Source organism: Hydractinia symbiolongicarpus, chromosome 8 (genome assembly GCF_029227915.1).
Source record: "Hydractinia symbiolongicarpus strain clone_291-10 chromosome 8, HSymV2.1, whole genome shotgun sequence".
Taxonomy (NCBI): domain Eukaryota; kingdom Metazoa; phylum Cnidaria; class Hydrozoa; order Anthoathecata; family Hydractiniidae; genus Hydractinia; species Hydractinia symbiolongicarpus.
In genome coordinates this window covers 5,869,470-5,884,293 of record NC_079882.1, presented here as the reverse complement: position 1 = coordinate 5,884,293, position 14,824 = coordinate 5,869,470, and the positions used below count along the sequence as shown (strand labels likewise).

The window sequence follows — 14,824 nt, the reverse complement described above, 5'->3', positions numbered from 1 at the left end:
ATATGTATTGAAAATTAAGTTGTTATGTTGCATTAAACGTTATTTAAAATTTCTTGAACATTCTAGGTACTGTCAGATGAAATCAGTAAGAAACAAAAGATTGCAGAAGAAACTGAAAAGAAGATCAACCAATCTCGAGCTGGTTATCATCCAATTGCTGTACACTCTTCGATTTTATTTTTCTCCATAACTGACTTGCCCAATATTGATCCTATGTACCAGTACTCTTTAACTTGGTTTGTCAATCTGTTTATTGCTGCTATACAAGATAGGTATGCGTTTTTTTTATGTATTGATATATTCATATATTATTTTGGGTCAAGCGTGGATACACCTAGCTATTTTTTGTTACAACTATTCCTTGATCAAATTGATTTCGTATCAAATGACATTGTGTCAACAGTGAAGTATGTTGGTTGTATCATTTTGCTATTATCTTCTAGCAACAAATCAAAGATTCTTGACAAGCGACTTCGTTACCTCACAGATTACTTCACGTACAGCTTGTACTGCAACGTTTGTCGCTCGTTATTTGAGAAGGATAAGCTGCTCTTTTCCTTCATTCTGTGTTCCAACATATTGAAAGCAAAACATGAGCTAATGCAAGATGAGTTCATGTTCTTTTTAACTGGTGGTGTCGGCTTGGAAAATAAAAAACCCAATCCAGACCCGTCTTGGTTGTCTGATAAATCCTGGGATGAAATATGCAGAATGTGCGATTTCAAAGCTTTTAATGGATTCAGGTAAGAAGAAATATTTTTCCGTACAAAATAAGTAGTTATTAAATTTGTTGAATAGCAGTTGTTAAATTGATCGTCAAAGGTGGAAGTAATTGTCTCATCATTGGGTTTTAATTCATGTACTAAAATCATTACAAAACCGCGACTTATTTGTCAAAGAATGTAAGGATCAAGTAAATGTAGAAAAGATTTGGCTGTAAACGATTCCACGAACCATAAATCTAAATATAACTTATTGTTAGTTGTCATACAATGTGATTTCATAATTGTGGTGTTAGGATAACGTGGGGCTCGATCCCATGACATCACGCTTGTCCAGCGATTGTTTTAACTGCGAATCTTTGTTTTGCAGTTATGAATGTGTATTATCTGGTAATTTCTCGAAACAGTTTAACCTCATCTCGTATATCTCATAAGTTTCCATTTAGGCAACATTTTAAAAAAAATAATGAAGAATGGAAAAAGTTGTTTGGTAGTAAAGAACCACAGAAACACATTCTCCCTTCACCATGGAATAAGAAGTTGACAGATTTTCAGAAGATGATTGTTGTAAGATGCCTTCGACCAGATAAAGTGGTTCCCCTTGTGACTAACTTTGTGGAGGAAAAGCTTGGCCGTCGGTTTATAGAGCCGCCACCTTTTGATCTTGGTAAAAGTTATGCTGATTCTAATCAATGTTCACCTCTGATATTTATTCTTTCTCCTGGAGCAGACCCTATGGCAGGCTTGATGAAGTTTGCAGGAGATAAAGGGTTCAGTGGTGATAGGTTTAATGCGATATCTCTTGGACAAGGACAGGTTAGAATTATTTTCTCTTGATATACTTATCAACCGAGGCTTGGTACTTATTTTTGCGGTAGATAATTTCACTAATACAAAAAAATCAAAATTTTGCGGCTGATTCTTTGTAAAAATTACGCGGTATTAATTTTCTCAAATGGTGCCAAAATATTATATAATATTTTTTAAAAAGCGCCTTAATAAAACATGTAATGATTTCTTTTTGTGAATGCAATTGCTTTTTCACTCTGAGATAAAATTTTATAAATTGGATCTTTTAAAATATCTCGCATATACATAATGTCATGAATTTTTCCAGAATGCGCGAAAATTGCAAAAATAAATGCTCGCGCAAAGTTGAATGACTGAAGAAATGAATTTTGTGTGTGTGTAGGGACCAATTGCAGCAAAGATGATTGCCGACGCAGTCAAAAATGGCACATGGGTTGTACTTCAAAATTGCCATTTGGCAGTCTCATGGATGTCTGCCCTTGAAAAAATTTGTGAAGACATGTCTCCCGAAACTGTTAATTCAGAATTCCGACTATGGCTGACCAGTTACCCGTCGCCAAAATTTCCTGTGACGGTGTTGCAAAATGGCGTGAAAATGACGAACGAGCCGCCTACTGGACTGCGACAGAATCTTTTACAGTCTTACATAAGCGATCCAATATCCGATCCAGATTTTTTTAATGGTTGCCCAGGAAAAGAAACTGTATGTTTTCCATGAATATTAGTATTTTTTATCGATTTTATTTATTTCTAAACTTCTAAGAATTTATATCGGCTTCAATTTAATGAAACATAAATTTTATGAATGTTTTGTTACCACAAGAAAGAATTTTGTGATCATTCTCAAATATATATTTAACTGTTTTAAAGGCTTGGGAAAAGTTATTGTTTGGTCTGTGCTTCTTCCACGCTGTTATTCAAGAAAGAAAAAAGTTTGGTCCAATGGGCTGGAATATACCTTACGGTTTTAACGAATCTGATTTGAGGATTAGCATTCGTCAACTCCAGGTACATTATTGTGGTTTTTGTTTTTGAGAAAAGTAATTTGTTTAGTATTTTCTGCAACTTTCGGCGCTTTAATGCAGTGAGTTGGTTCAATGCTCGTAAGAAATTTTCGCACCATGTTCTGTTAAAGAACGCTCTTAAACTTTTGTAGCCTTTTACACTCATCAGGCTGAACCCTTTTGCTATAGTAAAAAAGAAGTAGTAGGTGAATCTTTCGCCTATCTGTGTGTGTATAGTTATATCGCCGTGTACGATGTCAACATTATAGAATGTTATTTTTATAACACTTAGATGTTTATAAACGAATATGACGAGGTTCCATTTGATGCAATCTCTTACATGGCTGGCGAATGTAACTATGGTGGAAGAGTAACTGATGACTTAGATAGGTGGGTAGATGTAACTTAAAAGCAGGTAGAGCCAGTTTAAATGACAACGTTTGATGGTGTTAAGTTTCTTAAGTATGGAAATCATATATTTTTCTCACAACTCTTGTTTTACCTACAGACGATGTTTGATGAGCATCCTTGCTGACTTCTACACTGCAGACATCATAACAGATCCAAAATATAAGTTGTCATCTAGTGGAGTTTATTATGCTCCGCCGAAAGGAAAGTACGACGATTACATCGACTTCATCAAGGTAAAATGAGATATTAAACATATGCTATTCATTTTTTAGTATTTTATACTTTTATTGTTAAGCATTCTTTAATTTGTGCACCGAGAAACCTGACAGTCTTGTGTACTACTCTCATGCGTAAGATCATACTTCAATCTTTGCCCAAAGAACAACAAACAGAAATTTCGACAACATCAAGCATCTCTCTATCATTCTATGTTTACATAGGACCTACCATTATCACAAACACCGGAAGTATTTGGAATGCATGATAACGTGGACATTGCTAAAGATCTCCAAGAAACAAAACTGGTAAATATTTCCTTATTTCATTTCATTTCATTTCATTTGGTATTATTATTTTATGAGTCCTGCAGTGTTACAAGCATATGAAAGTTAAGCTCTGGCTCATATTGTTTAGTATTTAGTGTATGAGTAGGCTTCTGCAGTCACAATTCTTATACACAAGAAGTTTAACTTTTTGCAGTTTGAATTTTTCTTTCTGCTTCTCATGTATTTTTTAAGCAAGCTAAATAATTTAATTATTGTCCTTCTTTTTAAACTTTTCTACTTTCTCTCTTTTTCAGTTATTTGATTCTGTTTTGTTGACATACAGTCAAATGTCTGGTGGTGCTGGTGGAAAAACTGACGATGCATTAAATGAAATCGCAACTGATATATTATCCAAGGTTTGATATTATATACCTAATCATTCTTCTTATCACGACAACCTGTCTTTTATCGATTTTTTGCTCCATGGTAATAGGCATTCTCTATTAACCACTTTGTTCGAGATAATTTTTTGCTATATTAGATACCAAAGTAACGTTTTTTGTATTTGTTTTTAAGCTACCAGAAGATTTCGATTTGGAAAAAGCTCAAGAAAAATATCCAGTTCGTTATGAAGAAAGTATGAACACAGTTCTCGTGCAAGAGATGGAAAGATTCAATAAGTAAGTTTCATATTTGATGTAATATGGTAAGGTATTGGCGACATTATCAATTTTTAAGACGATAGCTTTTTCTATCTGAAAATGCAGAAGATTACCTGATCAATAATACAAGGCTCGATTGCATGTATGCTTGCAATTTTCTCACTTCTAGGTTATTAAATGTGATACGTTCCAGTCTTATCAATCTACAAAAAGCAATCAAAGGTTTGGTAGTGATGTCAGCTAGTTTAGAACAAGTCGCGCAAAGTGTGCTTGTTGGAAAGGTGAGTGGTTAACTATAATCTTATCGTAAAAGCTGTGAGAAATTCTATGTGTAAAAAAACTATAAGTAGTAAAGGAAAACAAATCAAAATTTCTGGCCAAACACATTATTTTAATTTTTTTGACAAAAAATATAATTCTAGTCAACTAACTAAAAGACACTTTTCCTGGATAATATCTTTCTAGCTTGTAACTCTACGTATCTAAAGATTTCCCTCAAACTTATTATCGAACTCACATTTTGTAGTTTCCTGATCTGTGGGCTAAAAGTTCATATCCAAGCCTGAAGCCTCTTGGTAGTTACATTGCAGATTTTATTGCTCGTATCAAATTTTTACAGGTAAAGTTTTTTTTTTGTCTTAAAAAATAAGTTTTAGCACGATTGGTTGAAAGAAAAGTAAACAGAAATTTGTATGGGGTTAACTCTGCTACAACAGATCTGTCGAAAGAAATTTGGTACTGTCCAGTAAAATACAATCAATCACGCTTTAATTCACGTAAACACGATTGATGTCTTAAGTTAAGTATGAATGGCCCACGTTCCTAAAATAAATGTTTTTTTTTCTGTATAGGAATGGTATGAAAATGGCAAGCCTTCAGTTTTTTGGTTATCTGGATTCTACTTTACTCAGGTTTGTCTCAAATTTTTTTAAACGGTTTTGAATGTGAGATACGTGTTCTTTGAGAAAATATGTTGTTGTTGGCATGTGATTGAAACGTCTTGATTTTGTTTGTCAAGTCAATATTTGTTTTTTTAGGCCTTTTTAACAGGTGCGAAACAAAATTACGCGCGGAAATACACAATTCCTATAGATTTATTAGGCTTTGATTTTGAAGTTATTGGAGTCGATGAGGAGAAGGAGAGTGGTCCTGAAGATGGAGTGTACGTTAATGGACTCTTTTTGGAGGGAGCACGTTGGAACAGGGAAAGGTGAAATTTTTTTCGCTTTTTGTTCTTATTTCTTTATTTCTGTGTTTGTATAGCTTTGTTACTGAACACAGATAAAATTTGATGCGAAAAACCTTATTACTGGGAAGTAGAAATGTTTTATATCGTTGTTATTCAAGTCTGTCTACTAGCCATAAAAATCACCAGTTAATACGGAAGTTACGTCAGATTTGTCAGAAATTTCTCATTAAAAATAAAAATACAATTTAACTGCTAACGCTCGCATTTTTCTGAATTCAATTAAACGTTATTTTTACTTTGTGGAGATATCATTCATCGTTTCATTGTTTCAACCCTCTTTAAAACTTTTTAGGGGTACGTTGGATGAATCATATTCAAAAATACTACACGATCAAATGCCAATTATTTGGGTTAAGCCTGGGAAAACCAGTGAGTTTAAACAGCGTAAAGTTTATTCATGCCCAGTCTACAAAACGAGCGAAAGAAAAGGGACACTTTCAACGACAGGCCATTCAACTAATTACGTAATGCCTGTTATATTGGACACTGAGGCAGATCAGAGACATTGGGTTAAGCGAGGCGTTGCCTTGCTTTGCCAACTGGATGATTAATATTTGGAAATAATTATTTTTTTAAAAATTTAATATATATTGTATATACATATTGTTAATATATATTTTTGTGTGTGAATATAACAATCAACTTGAAATCTTTTTTGTAACGTATCGAGACCGGTAGCATGGGTTATCAAGTCAAAATTCCATCCATAGTGAGGTCAACTTTTACTTTTAAATTCTAAGTAATGACAAAATCGTCGAGATAGACGTCATTAAATTAAAAATATGCATCTCAGGGAAATTCCCTATTGACTTTATTGTGCCAAGAGTTCTATTTAGGAGCAACATTTTCATGTTTAAAGGACGAATTCATTATATTCCACTAGTTAGTTAATTATTTAATTAAATATCCTATACTAAACTTTTTGTAATTTTCCCTCTTTTGGACGTTCCTAGATATAAAAAAAAACACTTGTTGTTGAACATAACGTGTAGAGAAAACTCGATGTTTACCTCGAATTTTAAAAAACGAGATATGCGGATTCAAAAATGTTATGAACGAGACTTTTTACTGTATTTTTATCGGTTCCCGGTACTTTGAACGTGACGTATTAGAAAATCGATTGTCGCTTCTTATAAAAGATGATTGGAATCCGAGTATAAACGACGTGCAATATATATTCTTCAGTCTGTTGTAACAAACACAAAAACTAGCAAAACATTCTTCTTTGTTTAAAGGAAACAAAAAAAAAAGGAAAATAACATTTTTTATGGTTTTTCATTTATTTTACGTTCGTAATATTCCTAATTATCACAGTAGGACGATAAGTTCTCTCTCAATAATTCTCACTCTGAAGACATAGAAGTCAAATTTATGTCGCAATTGGTGAACGGTGGGTTATTCCAGTAAGATGTAATTTAAAAGTCAGTCACTTATTTTTATTGAAACAATCCATGACATTTTATTGTCACCATTTAATTGTACGAGCAAACGAATGGACAACTTCGAATCCATTATAATTCCATATCATTCCTAGTAAGGTCCTCATTCTTAATTTTGTACGTTATTCTCCAAACATGTTTTATTATATATCCGTTTAAATAACTATCACAGAACACAAATAATTTCTCTCTTCATTTTTCTATTTTTTCCTTAGCTACTAAAGAAGTCTATTTTCTCTTTTTTAATGCACTTTATCCATACATATTTTCCATCATTAATTGGTACTTCATTAAGAAAATCGAAATTCCATCTTTTGCTTCTAGCACGTAATGTATCTAAATTTTCATCAATTACAAACTGGTCATTTTCTCTTTTATCACTATCTAAAAATAAAGCTCTTTGCGCTCTTAATTTTTTCTCTGTTGGTATTTGAGTATTGTCATTCGTCATGTTCTTCATTTCATGTAACACACTTCACAGCGTATTTTTTATCGATTTTATCTCCTTTGTAATCAAAAGCTTAAAATGAAATGAAAAGTAATAAAATTTTCTCTGCTTTATATTAGAAGTTTTAATAAACTATAAAAATGTTATCAAAGAATTCCCTGTAACTCCATATTTATCTAAGTTGCAAGCATTATGGCAAACAAAGCAAATAATTACATAATTTTTAGTTCCTATGGAAACATAGCGCAGTACTTTCCCTACTCAACCAATCAAGCGTCAATCGCAACATCTCCCCAGTCCATTTATATTCTTTTCCTCGAGTTGTAATTGTTTTTTGCGCTACCTAATTATTTTTTTGCAGAAGTATTAACTTTTAACTGCAGTGACATAATCAATAGAGGGATGGGGTGACGTCCCCAAAAAATGTCAAGCACGAAAAAGGTCCACTTTAAGCATAGTTATTTCCGTCCTAAAATTTGGATTGTGTTTCAACTAATCTAGAGGAATAAAATTTAAAAAATTGGCGGAAATCTCTGCACAGTTTTCTCTTTCGCTAAAAAGGATACATTTATTGCTTCGCATAATTATTAGATTTATGCATGATTAACCATCATAAATTAACATGAATTATATGCATGTACATGGCCTTTTTTTGTATGTTAAAAAATCATACAGAAAATATGATTTTTTTTCTAAATCAGTGAACACATGATCTCACCACCTGCCGAGAAGAGATAATTTTGAAAAACAAAGCTCTTGTTTGAGGGATGGCCAAACGAATAAACCATCAAATATATACAAATTAATGACTTACATATAATGAGGGAAAGAATTGATTAACTGTCATTGTTATTCAAAATGAGTATGATTCCATTGCTCGCGATATGTTTTTGTATTTTATTAACATCTGTATATAATGCACCGTTGAACAGTGATAAGAAATCTAACTTACATAAAAATCATAAGAAGATTTACCAAGAAGCAGAGTATGATGTAACACTACAGAAATCGCCAGATCAAATACGATATTACGTCAAGCCTGAAGAGTTTGAGGAATATGAGAATCGATTTGAGACGATAAAAGATCTAGGTGAAGAGCTTGAATGTAAACTGCGAGGCGATTGTAAGGGTGACAAAAGGGAGGAGATCGTGAAAGAGAGAGAACGGGATGTTGTTGGGAGTAAAAAATCATTCGGACTTTCTGATAATGATGGTGGTATGAACGGACAGACTGTTTCATCACAAGGCGCTTTAAATTCGCCTGTAAATCCAGCGTTAACACCAGATCAGTTCAACAGTGGTGATCGTTTCGGTGGTGACTCCAGATATTCCGACCAAAAAAACGCGGCTCAATACGGCCAACAGCCGCAGATGGATCTAAAAATGCCTCAAAATGAAGGCGGTGCAATGATGATGTCCAAAGGTTCTGGTCCTGGCATGGGGGATATGGGTGGCATGGGTGGTATGGGAGGCATGGGTGGTATGGGCGGTTTACCAGGTGGCTTGTCTGCAGCCACAAGTCCAATGTACCAAATGCAGATGCAACAAAATGACCAAATTATCCAAGAATCTGCTCAGAATAAACTTGGTTTTATGGATCAAGCAAATAAACAAAAGTCTCTTAATATGGATGTAGTTGGACCACCACAAGGAGAAGAACAGATGAGATTTGCAGGTGGTGGTGGAGGGAGAGAAGGCCAAGAGAGAGGGGCAGGTAAAAGGCTATTTGTTGCTCTTTTTTAAACAATTGCAATAAAAAAATGTGGAAAAGAATTTTCAACAGAAAGCAAAAACAAATTCTATTATTTGTTTCACAATAGTAATTTTTAATTGTATATCTTGCTTTAACCATCAAAACACCTGCTTTAATCCTTTTTATCACTTCCTAACATAATGCCGATCTGGGTAGCTAAGTGGATATATTGTCAGTTATGAACAGAACGCATGAACGCATGAACGTTTAAAAAAGCTGTCCTGATATTAAATCTGTTGTTTTTAATTAGATGGTGATGTTTTTTTAGATGATCTGAGCAACCCCCATGGTGTAGCAAGTAACGAAGGCGGTGCTGTTAGTGAAAACGACATCATGAAAGCAGAAGACATTCAACCCAACGAGATGAATGATTTGCATAACTTTCTGAAGAATACCAATCAAGTTCAAAAGAATTACGATGGTGAGCGCGGAGAAGCAGAGATGACGGATGGAAAGTTTGTATCAAATAATGATGGTATGGAAATTTATTATGTATTTGTCGAAACCGTTTTCACGCCCGCGGGATATCCATCAACAATTTGGGAAACCAGAAAAAATAGGTCCAGAAAAATGAGCTGATTTTACGAAGAGCCTTAAAAGGGTTTGGAAACGACTGGAAATGTTTGAACAATAAATAAAAAATGCGTAAGGTAGATTGTAAAAAAAATTGATAAGGTTATTGTAAACAGGAAAGAAACCGATATAAATCACCGACCTACAAATAACCGACCTACAAATAACATTGCCTCATTACTCGATTTACCATTACTCGATTACATGATAGTTGTATATGTATGTAAACTGTTTACATTTCAGACCATCAAGATGAAAATTTCAATCCTGGAGATGGCTTTGGCAAAACAAACATTGACTATGGACACAATGCTCAAGTTGAAAATAACGAAGGTAGTTTTGGACACCAAAACGAACCTAATGAAGAGAGAGCCCCTATAAAACCAGGTGGACCGGAAGTGCCAGGATTAAGCAATCTTCTGGGTGGTGAAGGAGCAGGAAATGGTGGAGATCTAGGACCACCAAACGTACAGTTTGTTGAACAAAACACCAGAGATATGATGCAATCTAACTCAGATTACAAAGTCCCCTCTTCTGGTAAGTATGATTATGAATGCTTTAACTTTACAACAGGCGATTAGAACAAGAAAATTAATTATTTGAAACTTTCAGTTGAGTATGGAAGATATTTAAGATTTATTCATTTCTATTGTTTGCAACTAATTTGAACTTTTGTTCAGAATTTTCAAATTTATGGAAGGATTACATGAGCTCGACACAAAGCCAGTTAGGAGGCTTCGATCCTTCAGCAAACAGCCGCCATCTTATTGATCACCCATTGAAGTCTGGATTGCACAAAAACAAAGACAAAAAAGACGCTGAAGTGAAAAGATGGAAAAAATCGGACGTAGGTATGCTTTTTTTCCCGCCCCTGCACGGAAAAGGTTAGGGTATAGTTTTTTTTCGTTTGCTTTTTTTCCCGCCTCTGCACGGAAAAGGTTAGGGTTTGTTATTCCTGTTGTCTAACTTGATTTCTATTCGATCTGGTTTCAACGTTAATATCAGTTTCTAGTGTGACAACCCATCAGGATTATAAGTTTGAGCAACGTCACTAGGAATGTGGTTTATCACAAATTTTTTTTCAAGTGCTAAGATACAAAATAACCGCCTTTTCTTTGTTCTAAATGTTCAATTAGTAAAATTGATTCTTAGTTTAAAAGCTAATTCAACAAAACACAGTTTTCATTCCATGTTTTATGTGATTAATTTTACAACTGGAATTAAATTTTACGGCGCGTTTTTGTTTAGGCAAAGCGAAGGACACTGCATTAGCTAAAAAAGACTCCGCTGTTGGTACATCTAAAGATGCTATACCAAAACCAACAAAAAACAAATTTATGTTTGTTCCACTATATGTTGTACAGAATTTATTGCAACAAGCAAGCAAAAAATCCACACACACCTCATTAGAAAATGAGAAAAATGTAAAAGCAGCTAAAAAATCAGGCGACATCAAATCGAAATCAAATCAACCAGCTATATACATAACGGAAAAAAACGGGAAAAGATTTCTAGTTGTCAACCCAAACAGCAATAGTGAACTAATTAAAGGTTTTGCCAATGTGGATAGCCACTATGTCAGTTTTGCAATTCCCGAAAACGGACGTAACGGGCTTCCCGTATCACACATCAACGGTCTACCCGCGCTTAATTTACCAGGGAACAGTGCAACACACCCAGGGCCATTTGGAAAAAGTGCAGCTTTTGATTATCAATTTCCAGGTGATGACTCGTTGTATAATAACAACCAAGGTGGATTTCAAGGCTATATGGCAGTACCAATTGTTAATGGGATGAATCCAAACGGATTTATGGGACTCAACGCAGGTTATTTTAATAACGGGTTTAATGGTATATTCAGTGGTGGTTACAATAATGGCTTTAGTGCTGGTTTTAACGGTGGTCTCAACGGTTTTAACCAAGGTTTCGGTGGATACAACAATGGGTTTAATAGTTTTAACAACGGTTATAATAATGGATTTAACGGCCAGTTCTCACCACCGTTTTTTCCTCAACCAAATATGTTTCCAATGCAATACCCGAATCAAGGCGTCGTTGATCCTTTTTATCAACAGAGACGTGGTTTTAATGGTAATGCATTCATGTATGGTCCCGCGTTTTACGGTAACCCATATGCTCATCGCAACATGTTCGAAAGTATATCTATGGCCCAAACAGGGGTACCAGGACATTTTTACCGCGATCCATCTTATAATCCCAGAGAAAGTGAGGCAATGTTTCAGAGTGAGGGCCCTCACACCACACGAGATGAATTTGAGCAGAGACCTTCTGATTTAAACCAAGCAGAAACTAATGAAGTAGACAACGAGATACGCTTTTCGGAAGAAAAACATAGAGCTGGAGAAAAACAAGAGGAACAAACACCTCAGTCTGAACCAACAGAAGAAGCAAAGTCTACACCGAGTGATGAAAACAGTCCGCAGCAAGAAGGGATCCAAGAAGATCCTGGACCGGACTCAGAAACACAAGAAAACGTTCCACAAGGATATTCTCCGTCACCTGTTGAGATACAAGACCCTAATAAACGAAGTCATTCTCCTTTTGTTTTTACCAAAGACCATGTCGGATTTGGACCAATAACTGTGGAAGCTAAGACTGCTAATGCACCATTAGATGACCCAGATGATATTTAGTGGACAAAGAAACTATAATTTAACTAACTAACCGTTGTAACTATTGCTGTAAATACTAGGTGTTGAAATAAATTTGTTTGTGGGTTTGTAATGATTTCCTATTTTCCGTTTTTTTTTCTACAAAAGCTGCCTAACAAACAAAAACCCTTTTTTGTGTGTTGCTATTGGCGTATTATTAACAGAGTTTTCTAAACTTCTTTATCTGTATCTAGAAAAACATTCCTAATAAATATTATTTTTAGTATGCATCATATAATTATTTTTTTATATAGCTTTAATTTTACATTCATTCAAATATATCAAGGGGTGTATATTAAGTATGTATGTTTATTCCCTTTAATATATTAATTTGTTTTTAACAGTGACATTAAAAAGATAACTAAATAACAAAGCGTTTGTCTTTTTTTCTATTTTTTTCCATCCTCACTTTGACAGCAACAGATACAGATCGGGCGTCATTCTGGTCCCCAGAGCTCTTTGAGATAAAACTTAAGGTTTATTTCAAAGAGCCCTGGGGTCAAGAATGATTGGGCGCGTCTTTTATATACACCAGGTCCGGTTTAAACTATTACATGATTTGGAGGTTTATTTCAGAACATCTAGAAAAACGTCCTGCTATCGTAACACGAAAAAAGAAAATGAACGCGATATATATTTACCGATTTTATTGTAATTATCCCGCGTCGTAGTGTATTAATCACGAAGCACGATTTAAATGAATAACCAACCAATCATTTCTGATTTTCAGCTAAGCTGCACCTAGCTAAGAAGTGGAAGTAGACAATTTCTTTTTTACTAAACCAGCTCTGGTTCATGGTTGTAAGCTCTCATCCCGGTGTCACTAACGATTAGTTTCTAAACTTATTTCGCAAAATAAACAATTTATTTTGTGGTTGCCACAAAAATTTTTTTCCCTCTCCTTCAACATTGCAACAGAGCTACTTTTGTGCATCACTGTCATATTGCCTGGCATTGAGCAGTTTTTGATTCACTGTCGCCTGAACAACAATAAGTTATTTCTAAATGCATTCAGTAAAACGCCTCATGGGAGCCTAATAACTGGACATTAATTTTCCGTCCATGCGTGAAAGAAATTGATTAGAGTCGTTGCGGTTTTTAATAACTGTTTAATAAACTGTTATCAACGCCACATATTTTCAAAAAGATAAAACGTTTGATATTTCTGGAACTGTAAGTTCAATTTTTGTTTTAATTTTCGAGTTTCTTTGAGTTTTTGATTTTTATAAAAAACATTGTGTTGCGAAAATAATAACTTTATTACACACAAAAAATTGGTTGCATTATTATATTTTTTGTACATTTTTGCGCCAACAACCGCAGCCAAAGTCTTTGCAATTACGTTAATTTTTCTTAAGTATCGTACGCGGTGATGTCAAAAAATAAATTAAAGCCATTTCTTTGATTTCTGGCACAAATTCAAGACTGCGCAGAGAGACATATGGGTTTTTTTCTATATGAATCCCGGTTTTCATAATTTTGTGCACGTGAAACACCTACATATATTGTCCACCCTATTTTCTTTTCGTTGAGATTTGGCTTAACACATGACTGTGGTAAAGCACAGCTGACAAGCGGTTCGCCTTTTTATTGAACAGGAAGATGATCATTGCATTCCCGTTCTAAAAATATAAATGAAGATGATTGACTCGGAAAAAAAACACTGCTCAGTAGGTCTCCATTTGTTTTTTTTTTGGGACGTTGGAGGTGGGATGGGATATAACATAGGTAAAATTGTAGCTAATATTACTGGCTCAATCCTTACGTCAGGAAGTACCATTTTTCTGTTTCAAATTAGACCAGGATTTTAAACAGAAGGCGTATAGCTAAAAAACAAGACGTATGATACACGTAAACAACCTCGCGAAGAAAGTTTATAAAAAGCTGTCTATCAAATTGTGATTTCTGTTACGAGATCTTCTTGAACGAAAAATTCCTCGAAATTTTAATTTTCGTTGGGTCAGCCTGGAGTTAACTGACTGACAGGAAGAAGAAAGACCACAAGATGCACCTAAAATTTTCGAAATTCAGTAATCCCCCCCCCCTCCCCTCAAAAAAAAAGGACCGGGTATAAGAAAGTCACTCAGTGAGAAAAAGGAAAATAATATACGATGTTAATTGTTTAAAAAAGGAAATGGCTTTAGTTAAAAAAATATATTACCAGAACTGTCACTCCTGTACGCTTATGACGCGGAGACAAATAAGAGGAAGGGAATCGAAAAATTTACGTTTTTCGGAGTGTTTCCGAAATCATATTTCACTATGTTGGCGTGTCATTAGCGTAGCGAAAAGAATTTCACTCTTGTCATTAATTATATATGGGTAGCGTCTTCGTTTTTCTCTTACTTATTTTTTGCAGACTACTTTCCAGGCATTTGGGGAGACCTTAACTCTGCCTACATTCACTTTGGAAAACTTTGGTGGAAACGCCTTTACTTTACCAGTTAGTTAAATGCATCTTTTCAACACTTATCTTTTTAAACAATATACAAGATGCAGGAGGTGCTTAAGCAATCTCGCTATTAAAAATGCAAACTATGAAACATCGAAAATGCAACCCAATTCTACAATTTCTGCTAACAAAAAATACAGCCTA

The 14,824-nt window shown here is 34.5% G+C and overlaps 2 protein-coding genes across 4 annotated transcripts in view; both read left to right on the top strand.

Annotated features, from left to right (window-relative positions):
- The window catches only part of LOC130653931 (dynein axonemal heavy chain 12-like), a 45,543-nt gene extending 39,217 nt beyond the window's left edge, over positions 1-6,326 (top strand). For 2 of the 3 annotated variants that reach the window (XM_057456427.1, XM_057456426.1), the window contains 14 exons: positions 67-743; positions 1,169-1,538; positions 1,915-2,235; positions 2,403-2,540; positions 2,829-2,926; positions 3,045-3,180; positions 3,388-3,471; positions 3,747-3,848; positions 4,009-4,112; positions 4,264-4,375; positions 4,621-4,713; positions 4,946-5,005; positions 5,132-5,304; positions 5,636-6,326. In XM_057456427.1, coding sequence (XP_057312410.1) covers positions 67-743; positions 1,169-1,538; positions 1,915-2,235; positions 2,403-2,540; positions 2,829-2,926; positions 3,045-3,180; positions 3,388-3,471; positions 3,747-3,848; positions 4,009-4,112; positions 4,264-4,375; positions 4,621-4,713; positions 4,946-5,005; positions 5,132-5,304; positions 5,636-5,894 — 2,727 coding nt within the window. In that variant the 3' untranslated portion in view covers positions 5,895-6,326. The remainder of the gene's footprint in view (positions 1-66; positions 744-1,168; positions 1,539-1,914; positions 2,236-2,402; positions 2,541-2,828; positions 2,927-3,044; positions 3,181-3,387; positions 3,472-3,746; positions 3,849-4,008; positions 4,113-4,263; positions 4,376-4,620; positions 4,714-4,945; positions 5,006-5,131; positions 5,305-5,635) is intronic. The other variant, XM_057456428.1, reaches the window with a different exon arrangement.
- A 1,626-nt stretch (positions 6,327-7,952) lies between these two features.
- On the top strand, positions 7,953-10,976 carry LOC130655369 (uncharacterized). Its single transcript, XM_057458119.1, has 5 exons — positions 7,953-8,944; positions 9,252-9,458; positions 9,800-10,093; positions 10,237-10,403; positions 10,805-10,976. The coding sequence occupies exons 1-5, from the start codon at positions 8,089-8,091 to the stop codon at positions 10,826-10,828; spliced, it is 1,548 nt and encodes a 515-aa protein (XP_057314102.1). The 5' UTR covers positions 7,953-8,088; the 3' UTR covers positions 10,829-10,976.
- Positions 10,977-14,824: the final 3,848 nt, after the last annotated feature.

Excerpts from the sequence above, each read along its gene's own strand:
- LOC130655369 (XM_057458119.1), top strand. The coding sequence starts at position 8,089 with ATGAGTATGATTCCATTGCTCGCGATATGTTTTTGTATTTTATTAACA. Across the intron at positions 8,945-9,251 it reads AGGCCAAGAGAGAGGGGCAG|ATGATCTGAGCAACCCCCAT; the intron begins GTAAAAGGCTAT and ends ATGTTTTTTTAG. Across the intron at positions 10,404-10,804 it reads AAAGATGGAAAAAATCGGAC|GCAAAGCGAAGGACACTGCA; the intron begins GTAGGTATGCTT and ends GTTTTTGTTTAG.